The 18,588-nt window shown below is 45.6% G+C and overlaps 1 protein-coding gene across 1 annotated transcript; it reads left to right on the top strand.

The window, feature by feature from the left end:
* Window positions 1-1,262: 1,262 nt before the first annotated feature.
* rabl6a (RAB, member RAS oncogene family-like 6a) lies at window positions 1,263-17,334 on the top strand. Its single transcript, XM_030775318.1, has 15 exons — window positions 1,263-1,392; window positions 2,868-3,002; window positions 3,778-3,825; window positions 5,791-5,843; window positions 6,227-6,318; window positions 7,182-7,322; window positions 7,436-7,541; window positions 9,323-9,426; window positions 10,323-10,696; window positions 13,146-13,317; window positions 15,420-15,611; window positions 15,919-16,156; window positions 16,555-16,735; window positions 16,887-16,945; window positions 17,130-17,334. Exons 1-15 carry the CDS (start codon window positions 1,263-1,265, stop codon window positions 17,331-17,333), a joined length of 2,229 nt encoding a protein of 742 aa, XP_030631178.1. The 3' UTR covers window position 17,334.
* The last annotated feature ends 1,254 nt before the right edge of the window (window positions 17,335-18,588 follow it).

Below are 18,588 nucleotides of genomic sequence, written 5' to 3'. Positions count from 1 at the left end.
CCCCATATCTGGACATATCATCACCCTTCCACTAGAGGCGCCATAGGATCCAAAACTGTCCGACGTGATATGCTCTCTTCACGGTCTTCATCAGTTGGAACTCGGGAGCGGGGATGCTAGGGAAATGGTTGTCATCACCGGAATGCAGATGATGATGTGAATCTGTAGGATAACGACATGGGTATGGATTGGCTCGGACGAAATCGGTTTGGCAGGTAATTCCGTTATTCCGAAGATGTGGAAGGCGAGCGTGAGAGCTACTCGGTTACCTTCAAATATTTGGATAAAAGGGTTGACACGTCGGTAGCTAACGGTGGGAGTTAGCCAAACAGTTAAACCCAGCTCGCTAGCCCAATGGCTGTATGAGAGCGTAAACAGAAGCCTTTAGTTATAATGTAAGCCAAGGAGTCCCCTGGCACCGCGGGTACAACAGTTTACAGTACAGCACCCGCCAAATGATGGAATGTCTGGCCATTGGTCCGGTCAGCTATGTTTAGCATTTGCATGCCAGCGTTCCCCATTCAAACAGCTTGCACTTAAGTGCCATATGTTCGCGGTATGTTAGATAACTGGTGTGTGGGACCGAACGTCGGTACTCCATCCCTAATGTGTAATTTACAAAATTATTAAGATAAAGCAAAATGTGCATTTTCCTTGTCAACAGAGAGCTGGCACCTCGTTTGGATGTGTTGGAATTGTAGGTTACAGATGGACGAACCATTATGTTACTTTAATTTATTCTGGAGCTTACATGCCTTAACTGCAGAATAACAAATCAGATATTATCTCTAGACATATGACTTCATGTTTAGCCCTGGATGTGATTGTGGTGATCTTTAGTGTTCGTTTTCTCTGACCGTTTATCTTTAATGCGAAATACAATCACGAAACATAATTTGTGTCTTTTCTAGATGATACCAGCTGGGCAGAAGGAGAAATAAAAGGAGAAAAACTATTGCATCATTTTCAGTTGCAAGACCGGCTCCTTTGTGGAATCCTTGCTTTCTGAAATGAAATGCAACACCAAGATCAACATCCTCCAAACCACCGTGAATTCTCCTAAAAGAAACTCCCCGGCCCTTTTCAGATAAATTAACCGTTAATCAAAGTCATGCGGCGTGACTGATTCACACATGTTGATTTGAGAAATTGCACGGTCATCACTGCAGGACGATGCTGTGTATCTGAAGACAGAAGACTTTTTTTTTTAATTATCATTATTTTAAATATCCGCTGACGTTGTTGGACGGCTCTTGGTCAAGATGTTTACCGCGCTGAAGAAGCTGGTTGGTTCTGAGCCTGGACAGCTGAGGGAGAGGAACATCCCAGCAGGCCTTCAGTCCATGAACCAGAGTTTACAGAGGCGCTTTGCCAAGGGTGTGCAGTACAACAGTAAGTGAATCACAGCTATGCTAAGGGTGTGCAGCACAACAATAAGTGAATCACATCTGTGCTAACAGAGCGTCTTACAATCCATATCCCTGCAGGAGATCTATGAACAGTCATCTCAAGATCAGAAGCGGGCTGGTCTTTGGTTCTCTTTAGGACTTTATAGGCTATTGCCCCAAAACATGACTGCATTTGAGATTTTCTATAGGTGCCGTGAGGAGTTTCAGCTGGGTGGCATTCCCTGTTTGTTTGTTTGATTCATTTGGTTTAGTTTTAGATGAGAGATACAGTGTTGGTTTATTCTCCTCTGTTAACAGAACTGGAATAAATACTGAAGAAAAAAAACAACTTAAACGTAATTGTGTGGATTTGGATGTTGAGTTGATTAGATAATATTCCAGTATTCCAGATTTTGTTCTTTATAATGTCGCTGTAGGGTTAAAATGTTTTGGTGTTCTGTGGTCTGGAACCTGGACCTGTTGCTCTTCGTTCCTGAGTGTTATCCTTACAGATGCGTCTCCGTGTGGAGGCTCACATAGCTACCCGTGTCCCTCGGTAGCCATAAAACATTTATGAAGGACACATAATCACCCACATCCTGACCTGGTTTCTCCCGTCGTTTCTCATCGTTAAAGTGGCACCCTGTTTGAACAGTCTGGCTCTGTGCTGAGCTCTGGCTTTAGGCTTGACATTCACAGACCAGTTTTTCCCTGCTTGTGTTCGCAGTGCGGACAGAGTCATTTTCCTAATCTGAATGAGTGAGTGTGTGTGACTGTGTGTTGTCTGTGTGTGTGTGACTGTGTGTGTGTGTGTGACTGTGTGTGTGTGTGTGTGTGTTGTGTTCTCGTGGGCCTTTCCTGAGGTACACGGTGCTCTGGTTAAAGGCTCCAGGCAGATTGTGGCTGTGTTACACTAGTGCAGGTATTACTGGTGCTGTGCCGTTAGTGTTGTGTGTGGAACACAGGCTGGCTGTTAATTGTGAGGGTTAGTGTGTGTCTCACTAGTTCCTCTGAAATCAGCTCAATAGCACAGCAGGCCTGCACAAACCGTAGCCCATCTGCTTATGGCTGTACTAACAGTAACACAGTAATGCAGGGACAGAATGACTTGTTCATATAACACATCCGTATGAAAGGCCCTTAGGAATAGACAAAGCAAGTCCATGTCTTATAGTATGGCCACAGCATGCATCATACATGCTTTACCCATGGACCTTCACACTTCTGTGGTCTGGTGTAACATGCCAGTTTAGTGAGTCTAAATTTAACTGAATCTGCATGTAATTTGAATGGTTTATATCCAGATATGCATTTGCTTTGTGTGTGTGTGTGTGTTTTGTGCGTGTGTTTGTGCGTGCATGTGCGTGTATGTGCATGTGCGTGTATGTGTGCGTACACGTGTGTGTGATCAGTCACAGAACTTATCCTGAGCGAGTTAAGTCCACTGAGGATACGATTTTTTTTGCCTCTCGTTCCCAGTGAAGATTGTCATCCGTGGGGACAGGAACACTGGGAAAAGTGCCCTGTGGCATCGGCTACAGGGGAAGAAGTTTCTGGAAGAATATATTCCCACCCAGGAGATCCAGGTTACCAGCATCCACTGGAATTACAAAAGTGAGTCCAGAGCTCTCGTATGTTATTTCACTGACTGACTTGCTTTAGGTTTGAGTGGTGTGGGAGGGGGTGAATTCATGGCTTTATTCTATCTCTTAGAGTAGTGTTTGAAGTCAGCCTTTAGTTTGGCGATGTCACAATTTGCTTTATTGCTTTTTCCAGCCGATATCAGAGCAGAAGCTGCCCTGAAACACGTCTCTCGTATTTTCCATTTCCAAGAGCGTGCCCGGTGAAGTGCCCTTGGCGCACTGCCAAACCTACATCTGTGTTTTGCTCCTAAATTACCTCTCGGCCACCGCACAGGAAACCAGCATGGTTATTGATGGGGAAACCGCTTCCTGTTTAACAAGCGTTTTCGTTTAGAGACAACAGCACTTGGCCCCTCACACGTTTAAATCGCCTAATAAAGAACAAACAAACAAACCCCAAAGAGCTCATTTTTTCATGGGGTTTTTTTTCTTTCCTACCAGTTCGTGGGCAACATATTTATACCCACAGTTCAGGGACAGCTGCAGGGAATTAGGTAATGTCATATTAGCAATGACGTGTTCATTTGTCCAGTAAATCGTTTGAGTTTGGCAGATGTATGAAGAGACATGGAGAAGAGCAGTGGAGAGAGGTGAGAGGGGGAGTGGCCTGGCGTTTTTGGTCGTCTGCAGTAGTGTGTTAGAACTGAAGGTTTGGACGTGTTGACATTGGGGTGTGTGTGTGTGTGTGTGTGTGTGTGTGTGTGCCATGCCGGTCTGAGATGTTTGTCTTTCTTTTCGCCCCTCAGCGACAGATGACGTGGTGAAAGTGGAGGTGTGGGATGTGGTAGATAAAGGTGAGTATTGTAGGAGTCAGACGTCTGTTCTGCCCTGACCCTCGTGCCCTTTCACATCAGTCCAACACAACCCACACACGGATCCGCCGGTGTTTACACACAGTCTGAGAAAGTAGCACATCTTGGTGGGAATCCTCCGTAGTCAGACGTTGACTCGTTCAGAATGAACGATGCCGGCAGATCACCAAACGTGGGGCATCGTTCCGTCAGAATTATCTGAATATTCCACTTGGATCATTTCAAAGAGTCTTGACAAGAGGTGACCAGCTGGACCTCTGTCAGGGGCAGTGTCCTGTGTTAGGACTGTCCGTTGGACCTCTGTCAGGCAGTGTCCTGTGTTAGGACTGTCAGCTGGACCTCTGTCAGGGGCAGTGTCCTGTGTTAGGACTGTCAGCTGGACCTCTGTCAGGCAGTGTCCTGTTTTAGGACTGTCCGTTGGACCTCTGTCAGGCAGTGTCCTGTTTTAGGACTGTCAGCTGGACCTCTGTCAGGCAGTGTCCTGTGTTAGGACCGTTCTGAACACGAGCACAAACTAAAGGTTCTGATTCAGTCATCTGATGTGTGTTGGTCACATTTATGATTTTAAATTCAAACATCCTGAATCATGTAATAGCCTTGCACATGCTAATAAAGGGGAAATCATAAATGACACGCATGTTTGTTGAGTAGAGAACATGTGCTCGTGGTCTTGTCAAAGGCTAGAGTTTGCCATGTTAAAGGTAAAGTAAAAACATCAACATCAAAAGCCTGTTTTGTTTGTTTGTTTGTTTGTTTTAAACTGTCATTGCTGTTCTTGCTCCCCTCCCCCCCACACACACCCACAACCATTCTGTGCGTTCCTCCCCCAGGCCAAAAGCTTCCTGTGCCGGAGGGTACAGGTGAGAGTAGGCAGTGCTGTAGCGTCTCCTCCCCTTCACTCTGTGTGCGTTTTTCTCCCGTCTCTCTGTCTCTCTCCTGCTCTCCTGCCGTGCTCCTCTCAGTAGACGCCTGTTTGAGTAGACTCTTTCCTCTCTAGATAGTTAGACTCCTCTGTACTTTCATTAACATGAAGGCCCAGCTGTCTAACTGTTGGCTCATTGTTTCCTGAAAGAGGGGGTGTGTGATTATTTATCTATTTATGAAAAATGTTGAAATTACTGTCTGTTTGAACCTCCCCTAACACATGGTAGAATGCTTAATGTTGTGATATCAAATTAAATGCAGATTTCTCTGTTGTTTTAATCTGAGTCATTAATTTGGCTGAAAAGAATATGAAAATGTTATGAAAAGTCTTTGGTGCGTATCACCCACCCCTGTCTTACGGTTCTGGTAGTCTGGTGAGGGACAGACTGTAGTGATCTGTGTTCTGGGTTATATTCGTGTGTTTGGACTTCTGAGCCTAGCAAAGCCCATTACATTTCATTAAATCTGCGTCTCCTCTTTAAAATGACACAGCGGATCAGATCTGAATCATGTTTAGTCACTGACGAGAGAGAAGTGGTTGGTTTTTAAACAGGCATGCTTTAAACCAACACTAGCTCTTTCTGCTTCTGAATAAATAAACATGAATGAATGAATGATGAATTAAGCTCTCAATTATTGCTGTGTTCCACTAAAAACACACAAAAACAAAACAATTAAAAAAACATTAATATAACAGTGCAGTGTTTGGCTGCAGCATGAATTTGTCTTTATGATGAAAAAGAGGCTTTCCTTCCTCAGTTGGTCTCCGGCTGGAGGTCTGTGATGTGTGTGTCATTTGGTGTGAACTGGTACAGTGCCTTGGGACTAATCCTGTCTTAGAACTGGAAGTTTGATCTGAGAGAGGAGGAGATGGAAAGTAATGCACTGAAGACACTGAAAATGGATTTTTCCCTTCTCTTTCTCATGGCTCTCAGAGGCACAGAGATGCTGTACATGACATCGTCCACTTACTGTCATTTCTGTGTGTTTATGTATATATATATTATTTTTATATTGTTGCAGGGAAAGGTAAAAAGCGCGGAGAGAACTTGAAACTGGAGAACGAACCTCAAGAGGTAATGACTGTCATATCACTGACTGTCATATTACACTGTTCTCATACATTCACTACACGAGTCATATCCAGAGTCAGAGTCAGGACCCGAGCCAGAGTCGAAGTCACATCCTGTCATCATGGGCTGGTTAGAAAGAGATATTGCTGAATCGTTGGGGAAGTATGCCCATTAACACATTGGCATTTCAAAGCTACGCCAGGCTCTGTACGTGTTTTGCGAAGTTTGTAGTTTGTCTTTGATCCGTATGTCAGTCCTCACTGCTGCCTGCCTGTGCCTGGAGCGTTTGACTCTGTGTCTTTTACTGAGTCCTGTGTCCTGCTGCCTGTGCTGTGTCTGCCTGTGTTTGATCCTAAACGTGTTAACATCCTGGGCTTTGTGTCCAGTCAGAGACGGAGATGGCCCTGGACGCAGAGTTCCTGGACGTTTACAAAAACTGCAACGGCGTGATCATGATGTTCGACATCACCAAACAGTGGTAAAGACAAACTCCCTTCTCTTTTCTTCCTCTACTCTCTTCTCCTCTGCTCCCCCCTCTCTCTCCCTCTCTCCCTCTCTCCCCCTCTCTCTCTCTCTCTCCCTCTCCCCCCCCGTCCCCCCCCCCTCTCTCTCTCTCTCTCTCTCTCTCCCCCTCTCTCTCTCTCCCTCTCTCTCCCTCTCTCTCTCCCCCTGTCCTCTCTCTGGTTCTCTGTGTGCAGGGTCGTATATCAGTGCATAGTGTTGAGTTACTGCTGGGTCAGTGTGAGGGCGTGTCCGTCCCAGGGGAACTCAGACATGCAGTCACAACAGCACAAACACAGAGTCGTGAAAATAAATATCCTGAGATAAAGCACTCTTCCTTTATTTACCACACTCTCCCCACTACACCCACTGCTTTGTTTGTTTTTAAAAACAAACTTGCCCTCTGGTTTTCTTGACATTGTGAATCTTATCCTGGGATGTGGAATATTAGGTATATCTGATGAATAATTTGCCCTAGATTCTTTTTAACAGGACTCGTATTGAAGCGAGACTGTCTTAAGTAATGTTTTTTCTTTTGTTTCTCCAAATTAATTATTCATAAAGTCAGTGGTGTAGGTGAGGGCTGTGTCTGTATGTGTTTGTTCATTTTCAAATCCTCACGTCTCAGAAATGAGAAATCATACCACACCCTTCAAACTTCTCTGTTACTGCTCACGAGTTTAAACCCTCAGAGTTTTCCCTTTTCTCTGCTCGTACTGTAAACAGACATAAATGAAGACAGTGTAAAAGACGCTGTGTGGGTGAGGTAATGGAAATGGCGTTACGTGGATAGGATGTGTGTGCTGTTTGTCACGTGCTCTGGTGATGCGTTTCCTGCAGGACCTTTAACTACATCCTGCGTGAGCTGCCGAAGGTTCCCAATCACGTGCCGGTGTGCGTCCTGGGAAACCAGCGTGACATGGGCGAACATCGAGTCATCCTTCCCGATGACACCCGTGACTTTATCAACAGTCTCAACAGGTAAACAACACAATGGATAAACAACACCGGTTAGGATTTGGCTTTCTGAGAAACACCACATGGACATTAACTTTTTTATTATTTTTTTGTTTCTGTTCCTGTTCCGTCCAAAGACCTCCAGGCTCATCATACATCCATTATGCGGAGTCGTCCATGAAGAACGGGTTTGGACTGAAATACCTGCACCGTTTCTTCAACATTCCTTTCCTTCAGCTCCAGGTCTGAAAACACTGCAGATCTCGACCCTTCGCCTTCTAAGCACTGCACAGGCGTTAGCGCATTAGTGGAGACGTGTTTTCTGTGTTCTCTCTCACATTAAAATAACAGCGAAACCCCGCACACCAGATAGTGAGTTCATATAAGCAAACATCACCTCCCACTTCCAAACGTCACATGGTTGGGAGTGATTGCCTGTGTGCGTGTGAATGAGTCGCTTAATGTGATGACGGGGTCGTCGTGGCAGGTTGGGGTTGAGGTTAGGGTTAAGGCAGGGGTCAGAGTTGAGGTCAGGGTTCGGATTAGATGCACGGCTGAGGGTTAGTGAGGCATTCGCTCTCTCTCTCTCGCTCTCTCTCTCTCGGGTTCAGTCTATGAATAAATAAGACGGTGCAATGTTAGCCAGCGTGCTAACCCGAGTGGCGCGGACAGACTCAGGTTCTCTCTCTGTAACGGCTCTCACCGTCAGGACGCTGCGTCCGCCCACTGTCTCTGAGGAAACCGTCTTCGTCCATCTGCCATGTTCAGTTCAGTCTGACGCCTCCTGTTATCCTGCTGGGGCTGTGTTCGCTCTGCACTGGCCTGATCGCAGAGCATCATAAACGTTTACGTCTGTTATGAACTCATTCTCTGGGGCTGCCTTGAAAAAGCACAATTTCCTGGTTTACTTTTGGGTTATGCAGTTTGTATTTGTATTTGACGATTGAGTGGTTAACTGTGAGTTCCCTGTTTAAGTCCTCTGTTTCTTCAGTACTTTGGCTCCTTTACCTGTAATTAAGAATCATTAAGTGTCAGTTTTAGATTTGTACAGATCCTGTGATCTTAAGTATCATTAAGTGTCAGTTTTAGATTTGGAGAGATCCTGTGATCTTAAGTATCATTAAGTGTCGGTTTTAGATTTGTACAGATCCTGTGATCTTCAGTATCATTAAGTGTCAGTTTTAGATTTGTACAGATCCTGTGATCTCGGGTTAATTGGACAGAGACAGAGGTCTCTGATGTGCACAGAACTTTTGCTCATCAAAGTTTGAGTGGCTCTCTGCCCCTCTCTCCTTCTCTGGAGGGAGGCCACGGCAGAGTCGACGCTGAGGAGCAGAGAGGAGAGCTCTGTTGGAGGAGTGCCCGTAGCGGAGGGAGCAGAGTAACCTTAGAGTGAGCTTACTCCTCCTCCGTAAGCGCTTACTCCTCCGCCGTAAGGCAAAGGGTCAAAATGAAGAAGAGAAATAGCATCACGCCATTCAGAATGAGAGAAATAGCATCACGCCATTCAGAATGAGAGAAATATAGCATCACACCATTCAGAATGAGAGAAATAGCATCACGCCATTCAGAATGAGAGAAATATAGCATCACGCCATTCAGAATGAGAGAACTATAGCATCACACCATTCAGAGTGAGAGAACTATAGCATCACACCATTCAGAATGAGAGAACTATAGCATCACACCATTCAGAGTGAGAGAACTATAGCATCACACCATTCAGAATGAGAGAAAAATAGCATCATGCCATTCAGAATGAGAGAAAAATAGCATCATGCCATTCAGAATGAGAGAAATAGAACTCAGTGATAGAAGTGAAGCTCAGACTCTGAGGAGGGTTTGGTCGTCCTTTCCAAAGAAATGACAAAACAGCCCAAATAAAACGTATCAAAGCTACACTGTGAGGTGCATTGACTGGAAGTGCCGTGCTTTTGTCCAGACTGTATGGGAAACAGTGTGTCGTAAACATGGTCAACACTGAAAGCGTGTGTGTGAGTGTTTAACTCATCCTGTCTCGACAGAGGGAGACTCTCCTACGGCAGCTGGAGACGAACCAGCTGGACATCGACGCCACACTGGAGGAGCTGAACGTTCAACAGGAGACCGAGGACCAGAACTACGATATGTAAGTGTTTAAGACAGCAGTCTGACCAACAGCAGTCTGACCAACAGCAGTCTGACCAACAGCAGCCTGACCAACAGCAGTCTGACCAACAGCAGTCTGACCAACAGCAGCCTGACCAACAGCAGTCTGACCAACAGCAGTCTGACCAACAGCAGTCTGACCAACAGCAGCCTGACCAACAGCAGTCTGACCAACAGCAGTCTGACCAACAGCAGCCTGACCAACAGCAGTCTGACCAACAGCAGTCTGACCAACAGCAGTCTGACCGCCAGCAGTCTGACCAACAGCAGTCTGACCAACAGCAGTCTGACCAACAGCAGCCTGACCAACAGCAGTCTGACCGCCAGCAGTCTGACCAACAGCAGTCTGACCTGCATCACCCACAACATGAACCCTGGGCTTCATTCAGCAGCACAACATATTCACACCCTTTGACTGACCTGTATCACCCACAACATTAACCCTGGGCTTGATTCAGCAGTACAACATATTCACACCCTTTGACTGACCTGTATCACCCACAACATGAACCCTGGGCTTCATTCAGCAGCACAACATATTCACACCCTTTGACTGACCTGTATCACCCACAACATTAACCCTGGGCTTCATTCAGCAGTACAACATATTCACACCCTTTGACTGACCTGTATCACCCACAACATGAACCCTGGGCTTCATTCAGCAGTACAACATATTCACACCCTTTGACTGACCTGTATCACCCACAACATGAACCCTGGGCTTCATTCAGATACAGTAGCAGTTCTGTTTGTGGATTGGTAGATTTCAGGGCCTGCACTACATATTCTGTCTAAATGCTGAAAATCTTTCATTTGCCCTGCTAGTTAAAAAAAATAAAAATAAAAAATTAACCCAAAACTTGAATTTCACAGATTTTTGGAGATGGTAGAGGCACGCAGCAGAGGGTACAGTTCCCCTGGCCCCACCAATGGACAGAGCCCGTCGTCTGGCTCCCAGTCTCCCATCGTCCTCCCCGGTGGGGTCTCCCCAACCAGCTCCAGCCCGGGGACTCCTTTAGCCCCTCCCCCACCCCAGCCTGTACCTCTTCCCCACCCCTCCACCCCCCACGCGCCTCCTCAAACCATGACACCCCCTGCTCCCCAGACGCAGCCACCTGCACAGGCACCGGAGTCTTCAGCAGCTGCTCCGCCTCCTAACCCCACAGCCCCGCCTCCTGCCCAGAAACGTGGCTTCATATCCCGGCTCTTTGGATCATCTGCTCCTGAGCCTCCTCAGGAAAAGTCAGGTGTGTGTGTGACCTGAATATACTGAGCCTCAGGAAAAGTCAGGTGTGTGTGTGTGACCTGAATATACTGAACCTCCTCAGGAAAAGTCAGGTGTGTGTGTGTGACCTGAATATACTGAACCTCCTCAGGAAAAGTCAGGTGTGTGTGTGTGACCTGAATATACTGAACCTCCTCAGGAAAAGTCAGGTGTGTGTGTGACCTGAATATACTGAACCTCCTCAGGAAAAGTCAGGTGTGTGTGTGACCTGAATATACTGAGCCTCCTCAGGAGCCTGGAGGTCACGACAGTGTTTCCTCAGCAGAGCAGTGGTGTTTATGTTTTATGCAACCAGCGTAACAGTCTTCATATTGCACAAACAAAACCACCATGTAGATCTGTCAGATTAGATCAGTGAAATTCACAGTAATGCTTCAGCATGGCAGAGTATTGGTGCTTCTTTTGTGCACTGATGCAGGTTTTTAACAGTTTTTCACTTTTCACACTGGTTCTCCCTGTTTGATTATTTGCCTTTGGGCCAGAGCACTCAGGTCAGTCAGAAACGCAGATAAAGACACATGTCAGTCACACAAAGGGAAAGAGTAACATGGCGGTCTCTGCTTCTCCTGCTGTCGTGTGTGGACTCTCCTGCCCAGGCTTGTTGCTCATTCTGTCTTATTGTTCTGGTCGATGGAAACGATGTTGAAATGGGATTATTGTGCTAACGTTAGGGTTAGGGTTAGGGTTGATTATTGTGCTAACGTTATGGTTAGGGTTAGGGGTTAGGCTTGATTATTGTGAGAAGGTTAGGGTTAGGGTTAATGATTGTGCTGTTGAGTGTGTTACTGAGGTGAATGAAGTATGTTTGGTCCTGTATGTTATGACTGACATACAGAGGAAGATGGGTACCCTGCCTCTCTTTCATTGGACACAGTGGCCTGCTACATTTGTGTGTGTGTGCATGTGTATGTGTGTGTGTGTGTGCTTGTCTGTGTGCGTGTGCGTGTGTGCTCGTGTGCGTGCGTGTGTGCTCGTGTGCGTGCGTGTGTGTTTGTGTGTGTGTGTGTGTTTGTGTGTGTGTGTGTGTCTGTGCCTGGCTCCAGGGCCTGAGGACTCCTGTACACACACAGAATATAAATGAAACAGGAGGAGACGCCTTTGGGCTCAGTCACCGCAGAGCCATTACTGACTCTAGTGTTGTCGTCTCAACCCTTCACACACACACTCTCTCACACACACACTCACACACTCTCTTACACAGACACACTCACACACACTCTCACACACAGACACACTCTCACACACTCACACACAGACACTCACACACAGACACACACACACACACTCACACACTCACACACACACACACACACACACTCACACACACACACACACTCACACACAGACACACTCTCACTCACACACACACACTCACTCACACACACTCACTGACACACACTCACTCACACACTCTCTCACACACGCACGCTCTCACACACACACACACTCACACACACACTCACTCACACACACTCACTGACACACACTCACACACACACTCTCACACACACACAGACACACACGCACGCTCTCACACACACACACACACACTCACACGCTCTCTCACACAGACACACTCTCACACACACACTCCCACACAAACACTCACACACAGACATACACACTTTCTGCACCATTACATTTACTGCTGCATTGCAGAATGGTAGAGGTTAGTTCAGAGCAAAGGTTGGGGACATTGGGTTCACACACACACACACACTCTCTCACACACACACACCCCATTATGTCACAAGGTCTTCACGCTATGTGCCATGGTGACCAGGCTGTGTCAGCAGTGATAAATTCGAGTTAAATGCACGTGTGGTTACTCTGAAAATTCGTATTCAGAACCCAACATTACACACATTTTCCTCATTACCCAAAGCAATCATCCTGTCTTTCTTTTTAAAAGCTGCTCTTATTTTGATTTTCATCATCATTTAACATTTGCACTCTGTATTAGACATATACATATATTTGACTGATTGATTGCTTAATTTATTTGCTGGATAATTGATTGATTGATGGATTGACTGACTGACTGGTCGGTTGACTGGTTGATTGATTGACCTTAAAGGGTTGTGTGTCTCGCATGGGGTGCATACACTGGAGCTCCAGTACCAAGCTCTGTAGGTCTATGTGATCTTCAGGAAGCGCTTTCGGTCAGCTATAAAGTCACTCAGTAGTAAAACTATCATAGATGGATTGATGTAGGCTTCAGTGGTTTGTTAAGCTAATTCAAACCAACAGACAACACTGAGAACATGGCCCAGGGCAGGTTTGGGGACTTGTCATGCCCAGTAAAATAGCACTGGGGGATTCCATGTAAACATTCAGTACAAGCAGAGTCAAGCCTGATAATTATTAAAAGAAAACCCTTATAATTTATTCTAAATGTCGTCCTCGTTCAGACGCCCCAGGTCCTGAGGTGACTAAGCCCACTGGGGCGGTGCAGAGTGTGGATGATTTCGTCCCAGAGGTGGGCGTGGATCGCAGCTTCCTGGAGGAAGGAGGAGCAGCGAACGCAGCACAGGCCAAATCCAAAAGCAAAGCCCGATCTCCAGCTACACTGGACAGTGACAGGTGGGTACCCACTCCCATACACCATGTTTACATTACATACACCATGACTTAAACACACCGTGTTTAAGTCACATACACCGTGTTTAAGTCACATACGCCGTGTTTAAGTCACATACGCCGTGTCTAAGTCACATACACCGTGTTTAAGTCACATACACCGTGTTTAAGTCACATACGCCGTGTTTAAGTCACATACGCCGTGTTTAAGTCACATACGCCGTGTTTAAGTCACATACGCCGTGTTTAAGTCACATACGCCGTGTCTAAGTCACATAAGCCGTGTTTAAGTCACATACGCCGTGTCTAAGTCACATACGCCGTGTTTAAGTCACATACGCCGTGTCTAAGTCACATACGCCGTGTGTAAGTCACATACGCCGTGTGTAAGTCACATACGCCGTGTGTAAGTCACATACGCCGTGTGTAAGTCACATAAGCTGTGTTTAAATCATGTCATTCAAATAACCTGTATCTCAAACAAGTGTTATAGAGACAGAACTTGTCCGGTGTTAAAAAGATTTCTCACCTCATTACAGACCTTGGAATGAGAAGGTAGATTCGGCCCAGTAAATGCCAGTTTCTTTATTTTCAGAGATAAACTTTCTCTCTTTCTTGCTTTCTCTCTGTTTCTCTCTCTTCCTCTCTCTCTGTCTCTCTCTGTTTTTCATTAGGAGACTGAGAGCAGTGGAGGTCTAGTTTTTTCTTTCCTCTAGTTCTGAATAATTCTGCTCAGTATCTGGGTCATAAATTCTTTTCTTTGGGATGTCAGGAGTGACAGCGGAGCGCTCTTGACTTGGGCGCAGAGGAATTATTAAAGGAAACGGCGGGTTGGTTATATCTGAAGGGCTGGTTATATCTGAAGGGTTGGTTATATTTGAGGGCTTGGTTATATCTGAAGGGCTGGTTATATCTGAAGGGCTGGTTATATCTAAAGGGCTGGTTATATCTGAAGGGCTGGTTATATCTGAAGGGCTGGTTATATCTGAGGGCTTGGTTATATCTGAGGGCTTGGTTATATCTGAAGGGCTGGTTATATCTGAAGGGCTGGTTATATCTGAGGGCTTGGTTATATCTGAGGGCTTGGTTATATCTGAAGGGCTTGGTTATATCTGAAGGGCTGGTTATATCTGAAGGGCTGGTTATATCTGAAGGGTTGGTTATATTTGAGGGCTTGGTTATATCTGAAGGGCTGGTTATATCTGAGGGGCTGGTTATAACTAAAGGGCTGGTTATATCTAAAGGGCTGGTTATATCTGAAGGGTTGGTTATATTTGAGGGCTTGGTTATATCTGAAGGGCTGGTTATATCTGAAGGGCTGGTTATATCTGAAGGGCTGGTTATATCTGAAGGGCTTGGTTATATTTGAGGGCTTGGTTATATCTGAAGGGCTGGTTATATCTGAAGGGCTGGTTATATCTGAAGGGTTGGTTATATCTGAAGGGCTGGTTATATCTGAAGGGCTGGTTATATCTGAAGGGCTGGTTATATTTGAGGGCTTGGTTATATCTGAAGGGCTGGTTATATCTGAAGGGCTGGTTATATCTGAAGGGCTGGTTATATCTGAAGGGCTGGTTATATTTGAGGGCTTGGTTATATCTGAAGGGCTGGTTATATCTGAAGGGCTGGTTATATCTGAAGGGTTGGTTATATTTGAGGGCTTGGTTATATCTAAAGGGCTGGTTATATCTAAAGGGCTGGTTATATCTAAAGGTTTACGTCAGGAGTCATGTCCCGTGGTAGGCCCTCAGAGGCCAGGGCCAGTTCCTGAATCAGAGCCTCTAAATTCAGCTGTCTACTGTGTGCGTTTGCATGGCTGCCCTGTGTCTCTCTAATGGAATTATGAGGACGTAACAATGGCTTTTAAAACCATTACAATATAAACTAATAGATAGGAAGTGATTATAAATGACAAAAGCTGATAGAAGACACTTATGATCACGGTAACACGTTTGGATTGTGTTGGTCATAGTAACATGGTACGGTTGTGTTGATTACACTATCGTGTTTTGATTGTGTTGATGAAGCTCTTAGCATTTGTAATGGCTAATTCACTCATCACTGATGATGTGAAATCACACTCACGTTTCTCCTTGTGAACCCAGCGACGGTGAAGGAAAAGGGGGGAATCCGTTAGTTTCCGGTTTCCAGGACGATTTGGACCCGGACGACCAGGCACCGTCTGAAGTTGGGGCCAAGGCGGTGGCTCCGAGCATGGGCGTGACCCTCACCAGCGACGAGGAAGAGGACGTCAAACCTCCATCAACAACCACTCAGGACAAAGACCTCAGCACGGGGTAACAGAGCAGAGACCTAAAGCCTGACTGGCCCGGCATCGTTTCCCATTTTGTTTTAAGTCTTTTTTTTTTAATTTACCCTCTCCTCCCCACCCACCCACAGACCACCTGACACCCCAAAAACTTGCTTTATCTGCAGTGATGAAGATCGTTTTGTGATTCTTTGGTTTTATTGTTGAGGTCCTCCTTTCTGTCCTTTCATGCCTGGTTTGTTTTTTTGTTTTTTTTAACTCTATCGCTGTTTCTAGAATGTTTTCCTAGTATCACAGATTCAGATTTTGATAAAAGTATTCCTCTCTTTGACTAGATTCTCCGCCAACGTCGTAAAGCCTCAACAAAGCAAAACCAAACCGGCAGAGCGACCCCAAAGCCTCAAAACAACAGCCTCCTCAAAGCAGAGAGCCTCCGGGAAGACAGGGGGCGCTGTGGAGGCGGAGTCCTCAGACACAGAGCCCGAGGCCCCCGTGGCCCAGCAGATGCTTTCCTTCGTCATGGACGACCCTGACTTTGAAAGCGAAGAGACAGACGTCCTGAAGCCTAAGAAAGTAGGTTCACTGACGTTAGCGTTGTCGGACAGTGTTCCTGCCCGGCGGGGTGGCCAGGCTAGCCCAGTCCTGCCAGTAAACTCTGTCTCATTCATGTGCTGGTGGGGGTATGCTTTTGGTTTTGCAAACTGTAAAACTACTTTCAGAAGATCTTCATCCAAAACACGATTGATTTGTATGACATAAAATGTGATACAGGATAAAAAAAAAACTGTCCAAAAAGTGCTGATAATTTGCATAAATGTTCTTTGTGAAATTGCCCAGTTAAGAGAACATTGTCCTCAGTAAATCACGGCCCGAATTCCATGGTTCAGACCGGTTCTCATTAAACTGGCGCGTGAATTTGACCCTGATAACGGACCTAACTGTGCCCTCCCCCCCTCTGTTCTCACACCCAGGAGCCTTTTTCCATGAGGGACGACCTCTCTGACAGGTCTGACGACGGGTTTGTTCTCACCGGACTCCCAGAACCCCCAAAGCCATCCGGGCCATCTATCAAAACCCTGAACAGTGACACTGACCTGTTTGGACTTGGGTTTGAAGAGAAGACGCCCAAGAGCAGGGACAGCAGTGAGGAAGGTAACGCTCAGGACCTGGTTTCTCTTCTGCTAGAAAATGACTCCAGACACACATCTCTATGCTAACTGTAACTGAACAAAAATTAGCAACACATTTAAGTTACAGTTCCTTAAATTTTTACAACTGTCTTCTTTCTCTCTCTCTTTTAAAGATAACGAAAGCAGACACTCGACAAAAGAGAAGAAGAAAAAGAAGAAGAAGAGTAAAGAGGTATGAGAGAGGCATTCAAATATCAATTTATTCATCCATGAAACATTTTTTTTTTTTTCCCCTAATGATTTTCTCATGAGGTGGTCAAGTCATGGACTTGATTAAAATGTCAGTGGGAATTCGGTGCATGCTGTGCTTGTGTTAACATTTTCAGATAAAAATAAAACTTGTGTTTCCCCCCCAGGAGGATGACAAAAGCAGTAAAAAGAGACACAAACACAAGAAAAAAGAGAAGGATGAGTCAGGAACTGGTGACGAGAAGGAGAAGGAGAAGAAGAAGAAGAAGTCCAGGACCAGGAAATCCAGCAATGTGGATGACCTGGAGGCTTTCCTGACAGGAGCTGACGGGCCAGGAAAAACCGAAGGCGGAGACTATGAGGAGTTGTAGAACTCCCAACCATCCAATCAGGGATCGAGTTCTACAGCAGGGGGGGTGTAGCCCAGCGAATAGCGTGAGGAGGACAATGGTCTGTTTCATTTCATCTCGACTGAATTTCTGTGGTGCCTGCTACATGTGTTCTGAGATTTAATTTTTGTTTTTTGTTTTTCAATTGAAGATGAACACACAGCACTATCTGTGTGTCAGGGCTGTAGAGAGAGTTTAGCATAAGTATGTCTTACACTTCATCTCGTGCTGCATCCACTGTGTGTGTCTCTCATTCTTTTCACATCAGTATCTACTCCAAATTCGACCACAGAACTGTTCACATTCAGAATCTGGTTCAGTTCCGAAGCATCTCTTTTCATTCTGAGTGAGTTGGACTTGGGGGGAGGGGGGGGTCTTTTGAATTCGGTTTGGACCGTTTGAATTCGGTTTGGACCTCGTGCTGGGACCTCGTGTTTAGGGGAGGAATCGCTCGTTGTGCTCTGTGGAAAATGCTGCTCGTGTCGACACGCTCCCTGATCCAAAAGATTTATTTATTATTGTTTGTTCTTACTGACAGTGAGGATTTTTGACGTGTCCCTGTTTACTCGTTTTTCTCTCTTTTTTGTTTGTTTGTTTGTGTGTGTGTGTGCGTGTGACTTGCAGTGCTGCTGTACACAGGCGTTACACCCGAGGAATAATCCGTTACTTTTCACTGTTTGAAGTTTTTCATGCACACCTGCCGTCTTCCTTCTGTAGCGTAGGGAAATGTTTCTGGATGTTTCTATGAAATGATTGAGTAGGCACACTAAGACTCAATAGCTTGAGGTTTTTAGCTCCTTAACAGACTGATTCTAATTTAGACAACAGGTCCTCATACGTTCCCCTCTAGCCTTGACATCTGGGCCTTAAGTTGTGTTTGACTATTGTGTCACTGACTTATATGCACGTCTTGATTGGTATTCAGTGTGAAAAATGCTAGGGTGGGAAATTCCTGGGAATATGTGCAGGTTTTACATTTAACAGAAGTTTACTTTTCTTCTCTAAGATGTTTCTGGTCTCTTCTTCGTCCTCCTATTTTTTCATCCTGAACACACCTGGGCTTGAATTTTAGGTATGCAGATACCCACCCCCACCCCCACATGCTTTCCTTAAGAATTCATGGGATATTTGCAGGTACTGCATTGCAGCTAATTCACAGCAAAATAACAGCCAAAACACAGTTACATTACAACTATGTTCACTTAAGTTACAGCTACAACACAGTTACATTACAACT

The sequence above is a fragment of the Chanos chanos genome, chromosome 1 (genome assembly GCF_902362185.1).
Source record: "Chanos chanos chromosome 1, fChaCha1.1, whole genome shotgun sequence".
Taxonomy (NCBI): domain Eukaryota; kingdom Metazoa; phylum Chordata; class Actinopteri; order Gonorynchiformes; family Chanidae; genus Chanos; species Chanos chanos.
This window is presented reverse-complemented; position numbering and strand designations above follow the sequence as displayed.